Raw genomic sequence first — 16,722 nt, forward strand, 5'->3', positions numbered from 1 at the left:
GAAAAGTATATCACCAGGTAGATATGTAAACATAAGGTGTTGCTCAATATTTGAAATAGCATGAAATATATCAAACCTTTATGACTATGATCATAAAAATCTTTCGCAGATACAGTTGAATCTTTCTTTGACTAAGACCTACAGAAGAAGCGGATGGAATGGTTCTCGGAAAATGACAGATACTGTAAAGAAAAATGAAAAAGAAGACGCTAGAAAAATCACTTCTAGAGGTTGGTTTGGAGTGACAACAGATGTTGAATCAAAATCGAAGACACCTTGAAGGATCATAACAGTTATGTGTAGCTCATACGAAAGCGTAATGGTATGGACCAGGTATGGCACAAAAATTTCATTTTTTAAATGCAAATTTCATTGAGTTCAAGACAATCTTCATTGCTATCAACATAAAACTGATGTGAAAATTCGATGGCTTGCTGTATGCGCGATACTGAATATATCCAACTTTCGTAGCAAATAGAATTATCACTCGCTGCTGACCAGTTATGATCACGAAATCCTTCTGCAAACTGACTGGCAAAGTGCACTCAGTCATGATAAGGTATCTGGGTGGTAACTTTGGCACCTACCTAGCACCACAGACCATCAGCCTTTGGAAGTGGGCAGTCTGAGCAGTACCAACTGGTGGGAGCTGTCCATGTACTACTCAACCATGATATTATATTGCACTTTGACTCCAATGACTGTTATTTGAAATATGTTGTGATGTTACAGTAAACGAGTACAGTCGGGATTAAAGAAAATGCATCGTGCTGTGAATGCTTTCAGGACACTTGTGCCTATACTGTCAAATGGTTCTGCATGTCCTCATGAAAAATGATGATAGAAACTCATTATAAGCCAACTGAAGTGCCCTCACTACCAGGTGCAGCAATATTGTAATCAAAAGTGTTTACAAATGGGTCTGCTGCCTATCAACCGCTAGATGGGTCTCTGCTGTGTAGTTGGTGATAGTGATATTAATCTACTGGCTGTGGGTGCTTGAATATTGTCCATAGCATTATTGATAATGTTTGTGTTGAAATACTATGAACATGATAATTTTCACCCATTACTGTTGTAAAATGATGTATTTTTATTTCATCATATATTTTTTCGAAGTTTAATTGAGAGTTATGATCTGAACTGCAAGTAAATAAAAATGTGTGTCTTTTTTAAATGTGTTTGATATATGCCTGGTGTATGTATAAGTTCACATTTTGGATGGCTCTGTCTTAGCTGACTATGGCCAAACCAGGTTACTGTTTCATTTTTTTTCCCTGCCCCCAGTATCCATCCATCCAACCAGCCATTTGTCAAACCCACACACAATTTTTCTTTTAGATGGAATTTACAAACCTGGATCCATAAAAAGATGCAATCCATGTACCATAAATTTTAGAATTCAAGAATAACTTGAAACTGTTAGAGGAGGGTGCATCCATTAATGATGCAGATGATGTGTCTAGCATGAGCGGCCAGATCAGCAGAAATAACAATGGCAGTGAATGCAACGCCGTCAAAGTAAGTCAATTCAACCCCTGTACCACATGTTATGGGGACGGTACCATATCTTCCAACATGTTTTATGGAGGAAAACATACTGCAACAAGAAAATGGATTTATTTCCACAACTCGTTTAGAAGTGCCGTACCTAACAGCTGGAATGACAAACGAAAGATTAAATTCATTGCAGTATTTGTGCAGGGAGACTGCTTTATCGGTGATCAATGCATAGGAAAACTATCTAAATTACGGTGAGTTCAAGAAAGTATTTTCGGCCAAATACTGATCAAGAGCGATTAAAAAAGAAGTATTCAATCCTGCTACATTCAAAGTAAACAAGGAAACCAGAGTGATTATTTTGAAGAATGCTTGAACAAGACGAAATATTGGAATAAGGTCTGCCTCCATAGCATAGCGGTAGCATTACCGCTTATAACGCAGGGGGCAAGGGTTCAATTCCCAGCAGGGGACTGGGTGTTGTGTGTCTGTTATCACTTTCATCATCAAACTTCCTGGCAGATTAAAACTGTGTGCCGGACTGAGACTCGAACTCGGGACATTTGCCTTTCGCGGGCAAGTGCTCTACTCGCAGAAGAGCTTCTGTTAAGTTTGGAAGGTAGGAGACGAGGTACTGGCAGAAGTAAAGCTGTGAGGACGGGGCGTGAGTCGTACTTGGGTAGCTCAGTTGGTAGAGCACTTGCCCGTGAAAGGCAAAGGTCCCGAGTTCGAGTCTCGGTCCGGCAAACAGTTTTAATCTGCCAGGAAGTTTCATATCAGCGCACACTCAGATGCAGAGAGAAAATCTCATTCTGGACTTTCATCATCATTGATGTGCAAGTCGCCGAAGTGGCGTTAACTAAAGAGGACTTGCAATACGGCGGTCAAACTCCTCCGAATGGGGCCTCCCATCCAACAATGCCATATGATCATTTCATTTCACTGGAATAAGGAAGTGGCTCCCACTGATGTCTTAAAAATATTAAAGTTAAAACTACCCCTAACATCAGGAAAAAATTAGTGATCACACATGATCACAGTGTAGACAAGTACTTGCCTGCAATCTGTATGATTGATTTGCTGGGAAGAAGATTGGCACAACACCGAAAACAAGTCATGCATCAAATAGTAATAATTGCAGGCACGTAACGATAATTGCAATGCACGAAGCTCAAGAAGACAAAACAATGGGAGCTGGGAAAAATCCTTCCACCACTCTCAAAAACCAGCCAGAAAGGAGTAGGCCCTTCATCATCCAGTACCACCCCGCACTTGAGCCACTGAACCACATCATTTGCCAGGGATTTGATTACATATTGTTATGTCCTGAAATGAGGGACATCATACCTGAGATACTTCTCACCCCTCCTAAAGTCCTCGTCCATCCCTATGCCACTCCCTATCCCAACCCCTTGCCACAAGGATCATATCCCTGTGGAAGATCCAGATACAAAACTGCCCAATCCAACCACCCAGAACTTCTTATTTCAGTCCTGTCATAGGATTATCCTGCCGCATCAGGGGCCGGGCCACCTGAGAAAGCAGCTATATCATTAACCAGCTCTGCTGCAATGATTATAGCTTTTTATATTGGTATGATTACCAACCAGCTGTCCATCAGCACGAACAGCCATCACCTAACTGTGCCAAGACAAAGTAGATTACCCTGTGGCACAACGTACCGCTGTATATAACACACTTGATTTCAATGGCTGCTTCTTTATCTGAGCCATCTGGCTCCTTCCCCCCACCACCAGCTTTTCTGAACAGTGCTGATGGGAGTTATCCTTACAACACATTCTCTGCTCCCGTAATCACCCCGACCTCAATATACGGTAACCAATTGTCCCAATACCCCCCACCCAACAGTTTCCAACCCCTCTGTCATATCATCTCCCACCCTGTTTAGTTGCAGCCATCTACCAATGCATCCGCCTGCCTTTCCCGCTCCTCTCCTTTTTTACCCAACTCCCTGCCCCACAACCTCCTGACACTGCGCCTATTGGCAGTCTAGTCCCTGCACACTCCACAGGACAGCATTCATCCCTCTCCCCACCCATACACTGCTATCCCTTCCCCTTTCCCACCCCCTCCAGATTGAGTTGGAGGTCATGCGTGCATGAGGTGTGTGTGTGTGTGTGTGTGTTGGCAGCAGTAGGAATCAAACCCAGGCCAACTAATCACTACTGCAGCTCACCACTTGCCCACTGAGCTATTACTGCAATCATCCTTTAAACTCCTCACACCCTACACTTGCACTATACATAACATGCAGTTTCAAAGAAAAATGCTGATCTGGTGCTGTGAGCAATGTAGCGCATCACATCAGAGGATGCGCAGCTGGAAACAGGCAACTGCATCCCTTCTCTGAATTGATCATAGCGTACTGACAGTTGTTACAACACTCGACACTGGTTTCTATTTACCTCAGAAAGAGTGCTACAAAAGCATACCAGCAAGCATTTGAAGAGAAATGGAAATGGTGCAATTTTAATGCATATTTACAGTGTGCTGCACCACATTAGCACATGATAACTGGCCACCACTGTAAATATACATATCTAATTTTATATTTTTTTGGGGAATATTGGTAGAGTTATTTTTGTATGGCTTGTATTTTGATAACTTAAATCTCTTGCAGCTGCTTCCAAGTGTATCTATACAGATTCACAGCATTCCTTGTGTCACAGCAGTGGAGTATTGCTTCACATTAAACAACTGAAAAAGCTTAAAATTCTAGATGGCTCAAATACAAAATTGCGAACTTCAGTGATGAGCAGCACTCAAATCAGCAACATATAATCACTGACAATTCAGAGAGTGCTGTTTGATAATAAAACATGCAACACACCTTTCTATAATTGTCACTGATTTGATGTTAATTTTTTGAAACTCTGAACTTCAGAAACATAAGCTCCCTTTATGCTTTGAAGAGCACTTACTGATACAGACTGAACTATCCAGTGCTCTTAACATATTAAAAGGAAGTGCATACACTATTTGAACATTTCATCAAGTCTCTGAGAAATGGGTTTCACACGTCACTCCCAAATCAAAGCAATAATCAGAAGAACAGCAGCAACAGCACTGTCTCTGTTCAAAGTGAAAGGCAGACATACAATGCAACACAGTGGTTACTGTCTTGTTTTACATGAACACTACTGTGTTAACATCACACCCCAGTACTACTGACTTATGAGGGGCATTCAACAAGTAATGCAATACATCTTTTTTTATCAGTCAATTTCATACAGTCAATTTCAATTGAAAAAATTTGGAATCTGTTGTCGGACATTGTGGAATATTCTCACTTCAGTGCCTGTAGTTCCACGAAGTTCCAGTAGGTGGCAACACTACAGGAGCAGGAACAGCACCTGTAACAGAGGTGTATTCCTAGCAGTGAGCTGTCACTGTGTTTCACTGGCAGAAAACCATAGCAATGCAGATTTTAACAGGCACTTGCAGAATATCTGCAGAGATTTGGTAGTGGACAAAAGCATAGTGAATCATCGGGCAAGGCGTCTGTCACCATAGCAACAATGATGCATAAACCTGTCAATCACACGCCTACTGGCTGGTCACACATAGCTGTGACTCCTGCTGCTTGTTCACTGGCACAAAAATGCAAATGAAGTCCCCTTTCTCCTTGATGATTCAAGGACCCACACAAGCCAGCACACCTGAGAGGAGCTCACAAAACTTCACTTGACTGTTCTTCCTCATCCACCCTGCAGCCCAGATCTTGCACCTTTAGATTTCCATCTGTTTGGCCCAATGAAGAATGCACTCCAACGAACAGAGTATGTGGATTACAGAGAGGTTATTGATGCACCAAGATGCTGGCTCTGACGTCAGCCATTAGAGTGGTACCATGAGGGCATACAGGCCCTCCTAGTAAGGTAGCATTGCATTGAACAGAGAATATGCTGAAAAACAGGATTTTGTAGACAAAAAGTGGTATATTGGAACCCTGAACAAAGCCAAACTTCTTTCCGAAAAGAAATGTGTTGTATTACTTACTGAGCACCCCTCATATTTCCTTTAGATGAAGTGCGTCAAATCTTTTGTTATGAGCAGCTTTTCCCCCTTTTCATTCAGGTCTCCAAGCTCTAATATTGTACACTTTTGCCACACATTTGTTTGTCATAGTCAGATCATGTGAACTGTTCTGTTTAAGTTACTGCCTTCACCTTGATTTCTTTCACAGTTTCACTTTCCACATTTAACTACCTTCATTTTTCTTAAAAGTCTGTTATTCAAATTTAATTTCTACTTGACACCATCAATTTTGCCATCATTTCTTCTTCCTACAGCATTACTGGCATGTCACATATTCATATCCCATAACAGATTTAACATAAACTGAATAGATGCTAGGGGTCAATTTTTTCCTGTAGTCACACCAGATCAAGTCTCCACCATAAATTATAGATTTTTTTTTTCAAGCTCACCTCACGTCATACACTTCACCCATCTAAGCAACCAATAATACTTTACATTAACTACTGGTCTGTCCCGATTCTCAAATACCACAGTAAAGGAAACATCCACACTTCAGTGAGAGATTTTTTAAAAAATCATTTCCATTTATTTGCATCATACAAATCAGTTATCATGGGACTTGTGATAAAATATGACAGTCTCTTTATTGATGACAAATTGTACTAGATCAGCTATGCAATAGAATGATGTGCCTTCCAGATAACCGGTGTTGCACTGAGATGAGAAGCTGATAATCTTTTTTCCAGTTCACACCAACTTTATATTCTGAAAACGAAAAAAATCAGTTACCTCATACAGCAATCATACAAATTTATTTTGTCTATAAGGTAAGCTCTGCAACAGCACTAACAAGAAGACTGAAAAGTTCCTGGCTTCGACGTCTTCCACTTGGAACTGAAAAAGGAATTTGGCACCATACAGAAGTTTAATATCTTGTCATATTATGTAACTGAAATAGCACACTTTTCTTATTCTTACAACTATTTTTAATTTAAGGAAGAATGTGAAATGGTCAGCACTCAAACAAGTTTCACATCTGTAGCGTTATGGGGCATCATCAAGTATATGACGGACAAGTACATGGAGGGCATTCGCACTATGATGCCACAAACATTATGGGAGAACTGTCCATTTTATATCACTGTCATAACCTGCACATTCCACTACTTTAGTTGAATTCCATAGGTTTGGCTACAAAGGATGCTGTCCACATTCGGAGACTTGGTGAGTAGGGTACTGGACATTTCCCAGGAAGGAAGTGATTTAATTATTAAAAATGTCCTAGACATGAGGAAGCTCGCAGTGATGTGGGTCCTGAAATGTTTGAACAGCAGGCAAAAGAGGCATAAATCGAGATAACCAAAGCTGTTATGGCCCACTTTTATGCTATAAAGGATTTTGTAGCTAGATTAGTGGCTGAGGATGGAAACTGGCTCCACACTCATGATCCCTGAACTGAGGAACCATGAAACAAACAGACCTCACACAGTTCCTATGACCACGGAAGTTCCTCGCCCAGAAATTGCCCGGATTTTATTGTCCATTTTCTGGGGCAGAGACAGTATACCGTTGGTGGAACAGAAGAGCTGAAACAATGATCAAACAAGTGCATCGATCTGAGGAAGGGTTAGGGGTAAGTTGAATAAATGCGTACAGTCAAAATTCTGACTATTCTTCTTCTACAAAGCTAGGAACTTTTCAGTTCTCCCTCATTTATGAAAATATTAATAACAATTACAATAACAGCACATGTTACAAAAGTGCAAGATAGATTCAGGAGAACAGTAAACAACTCTAAAACAAAATATTTTTATGCTTGAAGACGAATAACCAAAACATTTTACCTAAACTGCTCAACCATGCTAGGATTCCTTCGCTGGAACTGCTGGCGCCTTTTTCACAAATGGAATCAGTTCTTGATATTCTGAAAAGTAACAATTGTTGTAACTTATGATATGAATTAAAAGAAATTATGACAAATTTATGTACCTAAGTGACCTCAAATTAATTGTCTGCTTACAGATAAACAGTTTACACCGAAAATAACCATAATCAAATACATGCATAACACCTGATTGTTTATGAAATATAAACATTTATTAACTATAAAGCAAACACGTAAGATCATTATGCCATACAATTTCAAACTATATTTTCTTCAAACAAAATATTACCATTACTGATCACACATGAATATCAAGTGCATATAATGGAAGAACTTTTTGGCATTCATGAAACAGAGACAGAAATTTCAGCGGCATAATAGTAACAATAAATGTCTTTCTTCACTGACATGCCCCTCAAGTTTATCTGTTGTATTACAAACACCCATGCGAACGCAACTCTCACACAAATGACCACTGCCTCTGGCTGCCAAGGCCAGACTGTGAACAGCTGTGCATGATGAGAGAAGCAATCTGGATGGTGGGGGTAAGTGGGAGGCTGGGACAGGGTGGAAGAGGGATAACAGGGTAGAGGTGGGACAGTAATGAGCTGCTTGTGGGAGCATACAATAACAAAGTGGACAGAGGGTAGGGCAGCTGGGTGCAGTCGGGAGCTTAGACTGAGGGGTGGAGGGGTGGAGGGTGGGGCGTGGGGGAGCGAAAAAGGAGAAAAGTAAAGAGACTATGGGTGTGCTGATGGAATAGAGGGCTGTGTATTGCTGGAGTGGGAACAGGGAAGGGGATAGGTGGGTGGTGGACAATGACTGATGAAGGTTGAGGCCAAGAGGGTTACAGGAATGTAACATATATTTATTAAAGGCAGAGTTTCCACCTTCACAGTTCCAAAGAGTTGGTGTTGGTGGAAGGATCCACATGGCACAAGCTGTGAAGCAGTCATTAAATGAAGAACATAGTGTTGGGCAGCATGCTCAACAACTGGGTAATCCAGCTGTTTCCAGGCCCCAGTTTGTCGGTAACCATTCATGCAGAAAGCTTCTTGGTTATCATGACTATGTAGAACATAGCACAGTGGTTGTAACATAGCTTCTAGATCACAAGACTGGTTTTCACAAGCAGCCCTGCCTTTGATAGGACAGGTGGTGCTTTTAACTGGACTGGAATATGTGGTGATGGTGTTGGTGGTGGTGGTGGTAGAATGTATGAGACAGGTCTTGCATTAAGGTCTGTTACTGGGATATAAGCCATGAAGCAAAGGACTGGGAGCAGGGGTTGTACAGGAATGGACGAGGATATCGCGTAGGTTCGGTGGGCAGCAGAATACCACTTTGGGAGGGGAATAGTACGTAAGATAATCCTCATTTCATGGCACACCAAGAAGTAGTTGAAACCCTGATGGAGAATGTGATTCAGTTTCTCCAGTCCTGGGTGAGGAAAATGCCCTCATGACTAGGTACTAACCAGGACTGGAACAACAGCGCTATTCTGCCACCCACCCAATCCACACAATATCTCAGTCCATCCTAAAATGGCACATCCTATGCATCTAGCTCCAACTAAAAGTCCACGTTCAAAGTCTGTTAAGTCTTGTCATGCGGCCATAATCGCATCGGAAACCTTTTCACATGCACCACCTGCTTACAAATGACAGCTCCAGAAATGCACTGTCTTATATACCTTGTATACATGATACTACCATCATTTGTACATGTGCATATTGCCATACCATTACTTTTGTCACTTCACCTTATTGAGCGTGGTCAGATATAACAGTTATGGAATCTTTACATATAATACATACCACAGGCAACATCACATTCAAATGAACAGCAACTGCAAAACAATTACCTGGAGGCATGTAAGGCTTCAATGCAGCAGGAACTTTAATGCCATCATCTGTCTGGTGGACTTCCAACAAGGCACAAATGACTCTAGTAGTAGCACACATTGTTGCATTAAGCATGTGTACAAATGGAATCTGCAAAAAGGATGTCAAATGATCAAGTGAAACAGCAATGACAGCGAATCTGACTACAGTACAGGAATCTCAATTAGTATTACACCAACACTTGCAAGCTTAGTCTCAAACAAACCACAGACATGTGATGGTAAAAATATGACTGGTGTTCATTTAGTAAGTGACCATTATAATTGTGATGTAGAGACTGGAAATTTTGCTGACGTCATTTCAGTATGCACCATATATGTGATAATGATACGCTACACAAAGTGCAAGATTCTGCAGCATTACTTATAAGGTGGACTGAGGAGACAATAGGCAATTTGTAAAAGTTATTATCTCCAGTGTAAGAAACATTTAAGAATACTTCTGTCACTTTGGAAGCTAGTAACATGCGATCAATAATAATAATAATAATAATAATAATAATAATAATAATAATAATAATAATCACTGCTACATCAATGCTGTGTTTAATAGCCTGCTAAGGTTACTGCTGTTCACAAACGTTTCTGACTAACAACAAATATTAGCTCAAATCTGAAGTCACAACGACTGGTACGTATGGATGAAAATACAAACAAAATGTAAACCCATGACCTGTTCATGGGAAAGTTTCCTTTGCTTCAATTAAATATGAACATTTGTAAATTTGGAATCTTTGTTTTTAAATATGAACATTGTGTGATATAAATCTGGTTTAGTACGAAAATGCTAATGTAGCTACCATATTCACCAGAATACAGCACTATGTGATTACTATTTGTTCTCTTCACAAACATATGTAAGACTGATGTTCAGAGCTCTCACTGGGATGAATTATGTGCTGGGTGACCAACCAGTGTGTATACAAAGATAAGGGAAAAAAAATTTCTGGATTTTCCCCGGTTATGAATACATTTTCCCCCGGGTGAAAATACACTTTTTCCGTGTTAAGTGACAGTATACTTTCCCTCGGAACTTTAGAAGTTATCAGGCCTTTGGGTGGCTATGGTTTTATACACCAGCTTAGAATGTCTAGGCATTTTAGAAAACGAAACTCGGGGGGGAAAACAAACACGTTTTGCAAAGATCTTTGATGGGCAGCAACATGTACGCTGCATATTTTCAAATGCAAATCCCACCATACACCACATGTTACTTTCTGAAGCATTGAAATCGAGATTGCAAATGTGCGTTTGTAAGCCAGGCACAGCGCATGTCATGTGATTTCACCAGCCGATGACAGCAGATATTCAGAGCATACAGTACATGATGTTGTCAGCCAATAGCAACATCACTGTTGAGTAGCGTGAACACACAAATAGAAAAGTTAATGTTTTAAATTAATATACATAGTGTTGCTATAAGAAAAGCAAAATTTTCACATATAATATTGGTCTCGAAGATCTGTGGGGATGTAGAACCACTAGCTCACCCCCCCCCCCCCCCCCCCTCCAATGATATCGCTACCATACCGCAGCGAGAACAACTGTATCTTTGCCAGATCAGTTCTCTGTAGTACACGCTCTATGCTACATGCATTGTGTATAAGCTGCGAAAATAAAAGTATTCATAGTAAGTGTTGGGAGTGCAAGTGATTATTTATCATCGTAATTACCAAGCCCGCTCTCCAGTACCTATAGAATAATAAGCTGCAAGAGAAGCTAAGCATTCATATATAATGTTGATCTTTTCTGCACTTATTACACTTTAAGATACATCAAACAAATGTGTCAGTAAAATGTTTACTAATGACCTAAATGTCTGATCTTCTGGGCTTGAAATACTTCTAAATGACTCGTCCTCGAAGAGTTGATTTTTAATTGAGAGTCAAACGCTCTGTGATTTAAGAAATTCATCATACATTCTCACACATGGTTCATCTTGCACAAAAGAAAATTTACTTTGAAAGTAAAGCCTAGTTTACACGACGACACTAGGTTGCAGGCAACTGCGGTACCAGTCACTGCGCATACAAATCACGCGTTTGCCCAACTCAGTGAAACTAAACACTCTCGGAGTGTTCCAACTTTGGTGACATTAGTTGCATGAGTTTTGAGAATGGGTGTGTTCATGTTTCCCACACATTTTCTTACATTATGTCATGAAAGAAACAAGACATCAGAGGATACTCCAAGAGCATCAGAATTTCGCGAACCATACTAAAATGCATAATTTGGCTTATAGTGCACCTTCGCATGTCCAGATTACCAATGAAGTAGGAATCAACCTGATATTAAGCTTTTCAGTGTGGTTTTTGGAACGTAAATTTTCTTGGAGTACCAGTACTGTATTATCTCAGGTTTGGTTCTTTATTATGGCATAATGCCATACGTGCTAGAAGATGAAAATGTGCACTTGAAATGCAGCGAACAGCTAAAACTAGCCAATAGCATGGAATTAAACACTTCATTTCACATAAATTGACTGCCTCAGCAGAAAAGATTAATAAAAGCCAAATTTCTATGGCAAATCAACAAAAATAACTTCATTGTTCTGCAAGGTGATTAATGCTTGACAATCAGGAAGGTGGTAATAAAATAAGATCTGAAACTAATAACATTTTAGCCCTCAGTAATTACGTGAATGTATTTTAATTCACTTGATAGCTTGTGGTCACAGAAATCCGTTTTGTTTTCAGTTGATGTGAGAGCAGTGAACAAAGAGGAAACACCAAAATCACTAAACGTAAACAAGGGACATGTGAACACCTCCCCACTACAACTCAGACTGCTCTGCACGTCTGCACCAGATCTACAATACTTCCAAATCCCCCCCCCCCCCCCCAAGTGTTTGAAATGGATGCCAAACTTTTTTTAAAAAATGTTCATTTTGTAGTGTACACCATTCTGAACAGTCTTAAACATAAAACACATGTTCGAGGAAATGTAAGACATGTTATTTGGTCTTAAGTGTGCCCAAGTGCAGTGCCACACCTCTTCACGCAGCATTCTTCTATCGCACATCATTGTATTTCGCTCCAAGGAATTCAAATGTGTATATTTTGTAATCGATGCCATCAAACTGTGTCAACAACAGAGGAAATTAAAATGTCCTGTGGTGCCTATCCTGCCCCTTTTCGGGCAGTCTTACATCCTGCCCCCTCTTAAAGAAAAACTTTCAGTAAATACTGGATGTGATTATTTATTACCAGGAGAACAAGAACTCTTCAGAAAATTTGCCTCTTTATTAGCTAATAACTTGTTGTTTTGTATGACATAACATTAAATATAGGATACATAAAACAATAAAGAGACAAGTAAGACAGTGCACATTTCTTCAATCCTTACGTCCTAGCATTTTTATCTCTCTACTCTTGCTATAGCTTTACATGGCTTGCTTTCCTTTCTGCAAAAGAATCTATTACCTCATCAAAGTTTGTCAAACGTTTTGCTACACGAAAAACCAAAATATCGTTGTATAATACTGAAAAAGCTGTTAATACAAATAATAGCTAAGACTGGTATGATTTCTTGATCTGATTACGTCTATTTTGTAACGGTCTGCTACATGAAACGAAATAGGCTTGTCTAATATTGCAGCAATTGTAACACACATCAAATAAACGAGAGTGTTTTGGCACAAAGTATGTGGTCAAGCTATTTAGGCACTCTCTTATGTCCCCGTATTTAGTGTACAATGGCCAGTATTACAATCAGACAGACGGCGTTGCAAGGGGTAGCCTGATGGCTCCAGCTGTTTCAAATCTCTTCATGGAGAATTTTGAGGATACTGCCAGAGATACTGCACCATTGAAGATGAAGTGTTTCTTTCGATACATTGACGACATGTTTGTCATTTGGCCACAAGGACGCGAGAAACTAGACGAGTTTTTGGAACACCTCAATGGCATCAACAATAATATCCTTCACCATGGAGGTGGAAAAAGATAATGCATTGCACTTCCTCGATGTCCTCGTCCACCGTAAGGGTGCCTTGGCCACAGAGTCTACAGGAAACCCACCCACACAGCTGTACCTGCACGTCACCAGCCACCATCATCCAGCACAGAAGCGCACAGTATTACAAACATTGGTGCATTGTGCAAGACTAATATCAGATGACGATAACCTGCCCCATGAACTGAGCCACCTACACAAGGTTTTCTTGAATAATGGCTAAAGCGCCTATCAAGTGAAGGAAGTGATTTCTGGGAAATATCAGAATAAGACCACCAACAAAGAGCAGGAAAAGAAATGAGAGATGTAGCTTATCGTACTCCAGATCATAAGGTCTGGGGTTGCACCAGTGTGTCTTGGACAAATGCACTGTACAAGACAGCATTCAACAGATCTACGTCGTACACACAAACAACCATCACTTGTGAGCATGGAGAGAGTGCTTTCACCGCTGAAGACCACGGCGCGCCATTCCATCTTCCAAGTGATCCTCTGATGGCACTAGTCGAGTTGTGAATGTCAATGCTGTGGCATGGTGTGAGTGAAAGACGGGCTAGAGGTCTGTGTGCCTGTAATCCCACTACCAATAACCTATTCACAACAGTTCGTGTTGACTCATCTGGACTCACAAGCCCTCTTATCTGTGCTGTGGTGGTTGTGATACCCTTCCAATATAACAATCATGGTGGCCATTAATGTTGCGTGGACATTAAGAACCTTGTCTACAGGTGTGAGAATGTCCACGTGACCACTGATACCGGCATCATTGCACATCTGACGCAGCACGTTCGTCTTATGTGGCAATTCTCTGAAAGGATCATCCCGTCACTTGAAAGGCCACTACTTGACCCTTTTAAACTTACTCAGTTGACTGTATAAAGCATGAGTGCGTCTGTGTGGCATAATTGCCTGCTTGCTTCACACATTTGCACCACACTAAGGCTTCTGGCTGTGAGCATTCCCTGTTAAAGGGTAGACATAGATGGTGCTCTAGTTGTTATGCCACAACTCTGTTGGCGGATGGCACTGAAATCATCATCAGTACCTCTACTATCCCTCAGGAGGAAAATGCATCGTAGGATCACAATCAATGTTATCTTCCCAGATGTACCAACTTCCTCTGCCCTCAGCATGGAATGCAGAGAGCGCATCGATAGCAGTGAAAAGGTTAGTAAAATTTCAAATATCAAATAGGGTTCACTTTGATTTACATGGCTAACAGTAAGTCAGTACCAGAGCACTGCATTCATATCAATGGAAAATGAACATTTTGATCTGATATTAAGAATATAAGAAAACTGTGCCAAATAAAGGATTAAAGAGTAGTTTCAAGTACAAAATAATAGCAAAGGGCATCAGTTACCTTCGTTGATCAATATTTTCACTTACATGATACTAGGAAGATACATACAAAGAAATGCAGGCATACACTTGTGTGAAATGACATTTACTGATAATGCCAGAAAATATGAAAAGATTGGCAAACTATCCAATAACAAGGAGACTCAATTCCCTGCTCTATCAAAGACAGAACACAAAGAAACCATTAAGAGAGTATACTTCCAAATACCGTGAAAGTTTGATTGAAAATAGCAGAAAATTATTATGCAGCATTCATACATTTGTGTTCATTTTAAATTTTTTTAAGTAAGTCGAACATGAGCACTAGATTACAATGGTGAAAACCATCATAAAAGAACAGCAAGAACTTACTGAAGGAAAAATTGCAGTAGTAAGCTGCTGAGAGGCGCTACAATGAATGCCAACAGCTCTATGTACAAAACTTATCAGAAAATTAATACTGAAAAAATTTGAGACTTGTAATTGAAGTAATGAGAAACAATAAGATATGAGCACTCCAGCAAGCACAGAGACGTGGCACAATGGATAAACAACCTTAAAATTGTTTTAAAATTTATGGTCTGCAGTACTCTAATACGGAACAGTTACAAATAGTCAGGAACAGTTTATTTAATGTGTCACAAATAGAAACTTACAGCAGTGTTCATCTTTTTTGTTTTACCATATCGAACAAGTAACCTTCTTGCCTGATAATCAAGGCAATTGCTGCATGAGACAAGTTCACGGAAGGCACCTGGGACAAATGAGGAAATTTATTACATATATTTCCACAAAAAATGCATTTTTTAATATAATACTGACAATGAACATGTGAGGATATGAAAATAATTTATTTATAATTGTAGATGGTAAGCAACTTCCAAAATGAGTTGAACACAATTCATATTAACTATCTATCTAAATAAGTGATTTACTGATCCATGGTAATAGTAAATAAGAACATATTCATTATCAGGTAGCTGCTCATTTTGATACATTGAGAAATATCTCACCAGAACCAGGGAACCAAGCTTCAATATCCCATTTCTTGGCAGCTGCATGGTTCAAAGCACCAGACACAATATTTACTACTCTATATGGAATTTCGAGTTTTTTGCAGAACTCCTCAGCATTTCCTAACATTTCTTCCATCATTTCCCATGATTTATTGTCGTAAGGAGAAGTGAGGCAAAACTGCTCTACCTGTAAAAATAAGCTCCTATAATACAGTGAAACATTAATTTAATTTCAGATAATCACCAACAATAACTGGTAACTGCAATTTCATCATTAAAAAAAAGCAGTCTCAATTAAGCTGCTATTACAATACATACATGTGTATAAAATCAGAACACTTCTATTCAAAAAGGAATACACTGCAGTTCGTTAATAGATACAAGTCAATGACCGATCAGATTTATTATCACTGTGAACCTCAATATGTTGATTTTCAGTGCTTAATGACAGACACACAATGACCACATGTCACACATACTGACCATTGTTACTGTACCACTACACACGCAAGGTAACACCCATTTTGTTGCCTTATAATCTAATATACTATCTAACTTAGTTGTAAATAAATGCTTAAAAATTGTACAGTTAGAAAAAAATCATTTTAATATTCTCTTTATGAGTGACATACAGTGTACTACTTCATCACAAAGGGGTTATAACGGAGGATTATTTATGCACACTTGTATTTAATTAATGTGCTGTCTGCATTGTACATCTCATTCTTTTTTAAGTTTCTTATTTTACTGTATGGAATATTTGCTATGTTAATATAAAATTGGTGACAAAAGAGTAAAAAAAATTATTCCATGTACTGTGTGTATTTGTTTAAATTTCTGTTGTGATTGTATGTAATGTATGTCACAAAAAGATCTGAGTATTTTACACAACATTATGGTCCAGTTAGACACATTAATAATATATGTAAGATTTTGCTATGGCAGAAGATGAACTTGTTAAAACAACAGACTGTGGGTAGCCATGCAGGTGTGTGAATGTGTCAATCAAATGGTATGCTCTAATTTTGGGAACTTTAATATGATGAGAGGGAATATGAAGTCAAGACTTAATATGAGCTGGAAACTATTTTGAATGATGTGGAAGAGGAGAACTGAGACGT

General features: G+C 39.5%; 1 protein-coding gene across 2 annotated transcripts in view; it reads right to left on the bottom strand.

Moving 5' to 3' along the window:
* Nucleotides 1-6,065: 6,065 nt before the first annotated feature.
* Nucleotides 6,066-16,722, bottom strand: part of LOC126355178 (serine--tRNA ligase, cytoplasmic) — a 58,101-nt gene continuing 47,444 nt past the window's right edge. For both annotated transcript variants that reach the window (XM_050005404.1, XM_050005396.1), the window contains 5 exons: nucleotides 15,599-15,788; nucleotides 15,242-15,339; nucleotides 9,252-9,381; nucleotides 7,347-7,426; nucleotides 6,066-6,267 (listed from right to left, as the gene is read on the bottom strand). In XM_050005404.1, the coding sequence (XP_049861361.1) occupies nucleotides 7,365-7,426; nucleotides 9,252-9,381; nucleotides 15,242-15,339; nucleotides 15,599-15,788 (480 nt within the window). In that variant the 3' untranslated portion in view covers nucleotides 6,066-6,267; nucleotides 7,347-7,364. The remainder of the gene's footprint in view (nucleotides 6,268-7,346; nucleotides 7,427-9,251; nucleotides 9,382-15,241; nucleotides 15,340-15,598; nucleotides 15,789-16,722) is intronic.

Source organism: Schistocerca gregaria, chromosome 1 (assembly GCF_023897955.1).
Source record: "Schistocerca gregaria isolate iqSchGreg1 chromosome 1, iqSchGreg1.2, whole genome shotgun sequence".
Classification (NCBI taxonomy): Eukaryota; Metazoa; Arthropoda; class Insecta; order Orthoptera; family Acrididae; genus Schistocerca; species Schistocerca gregaria.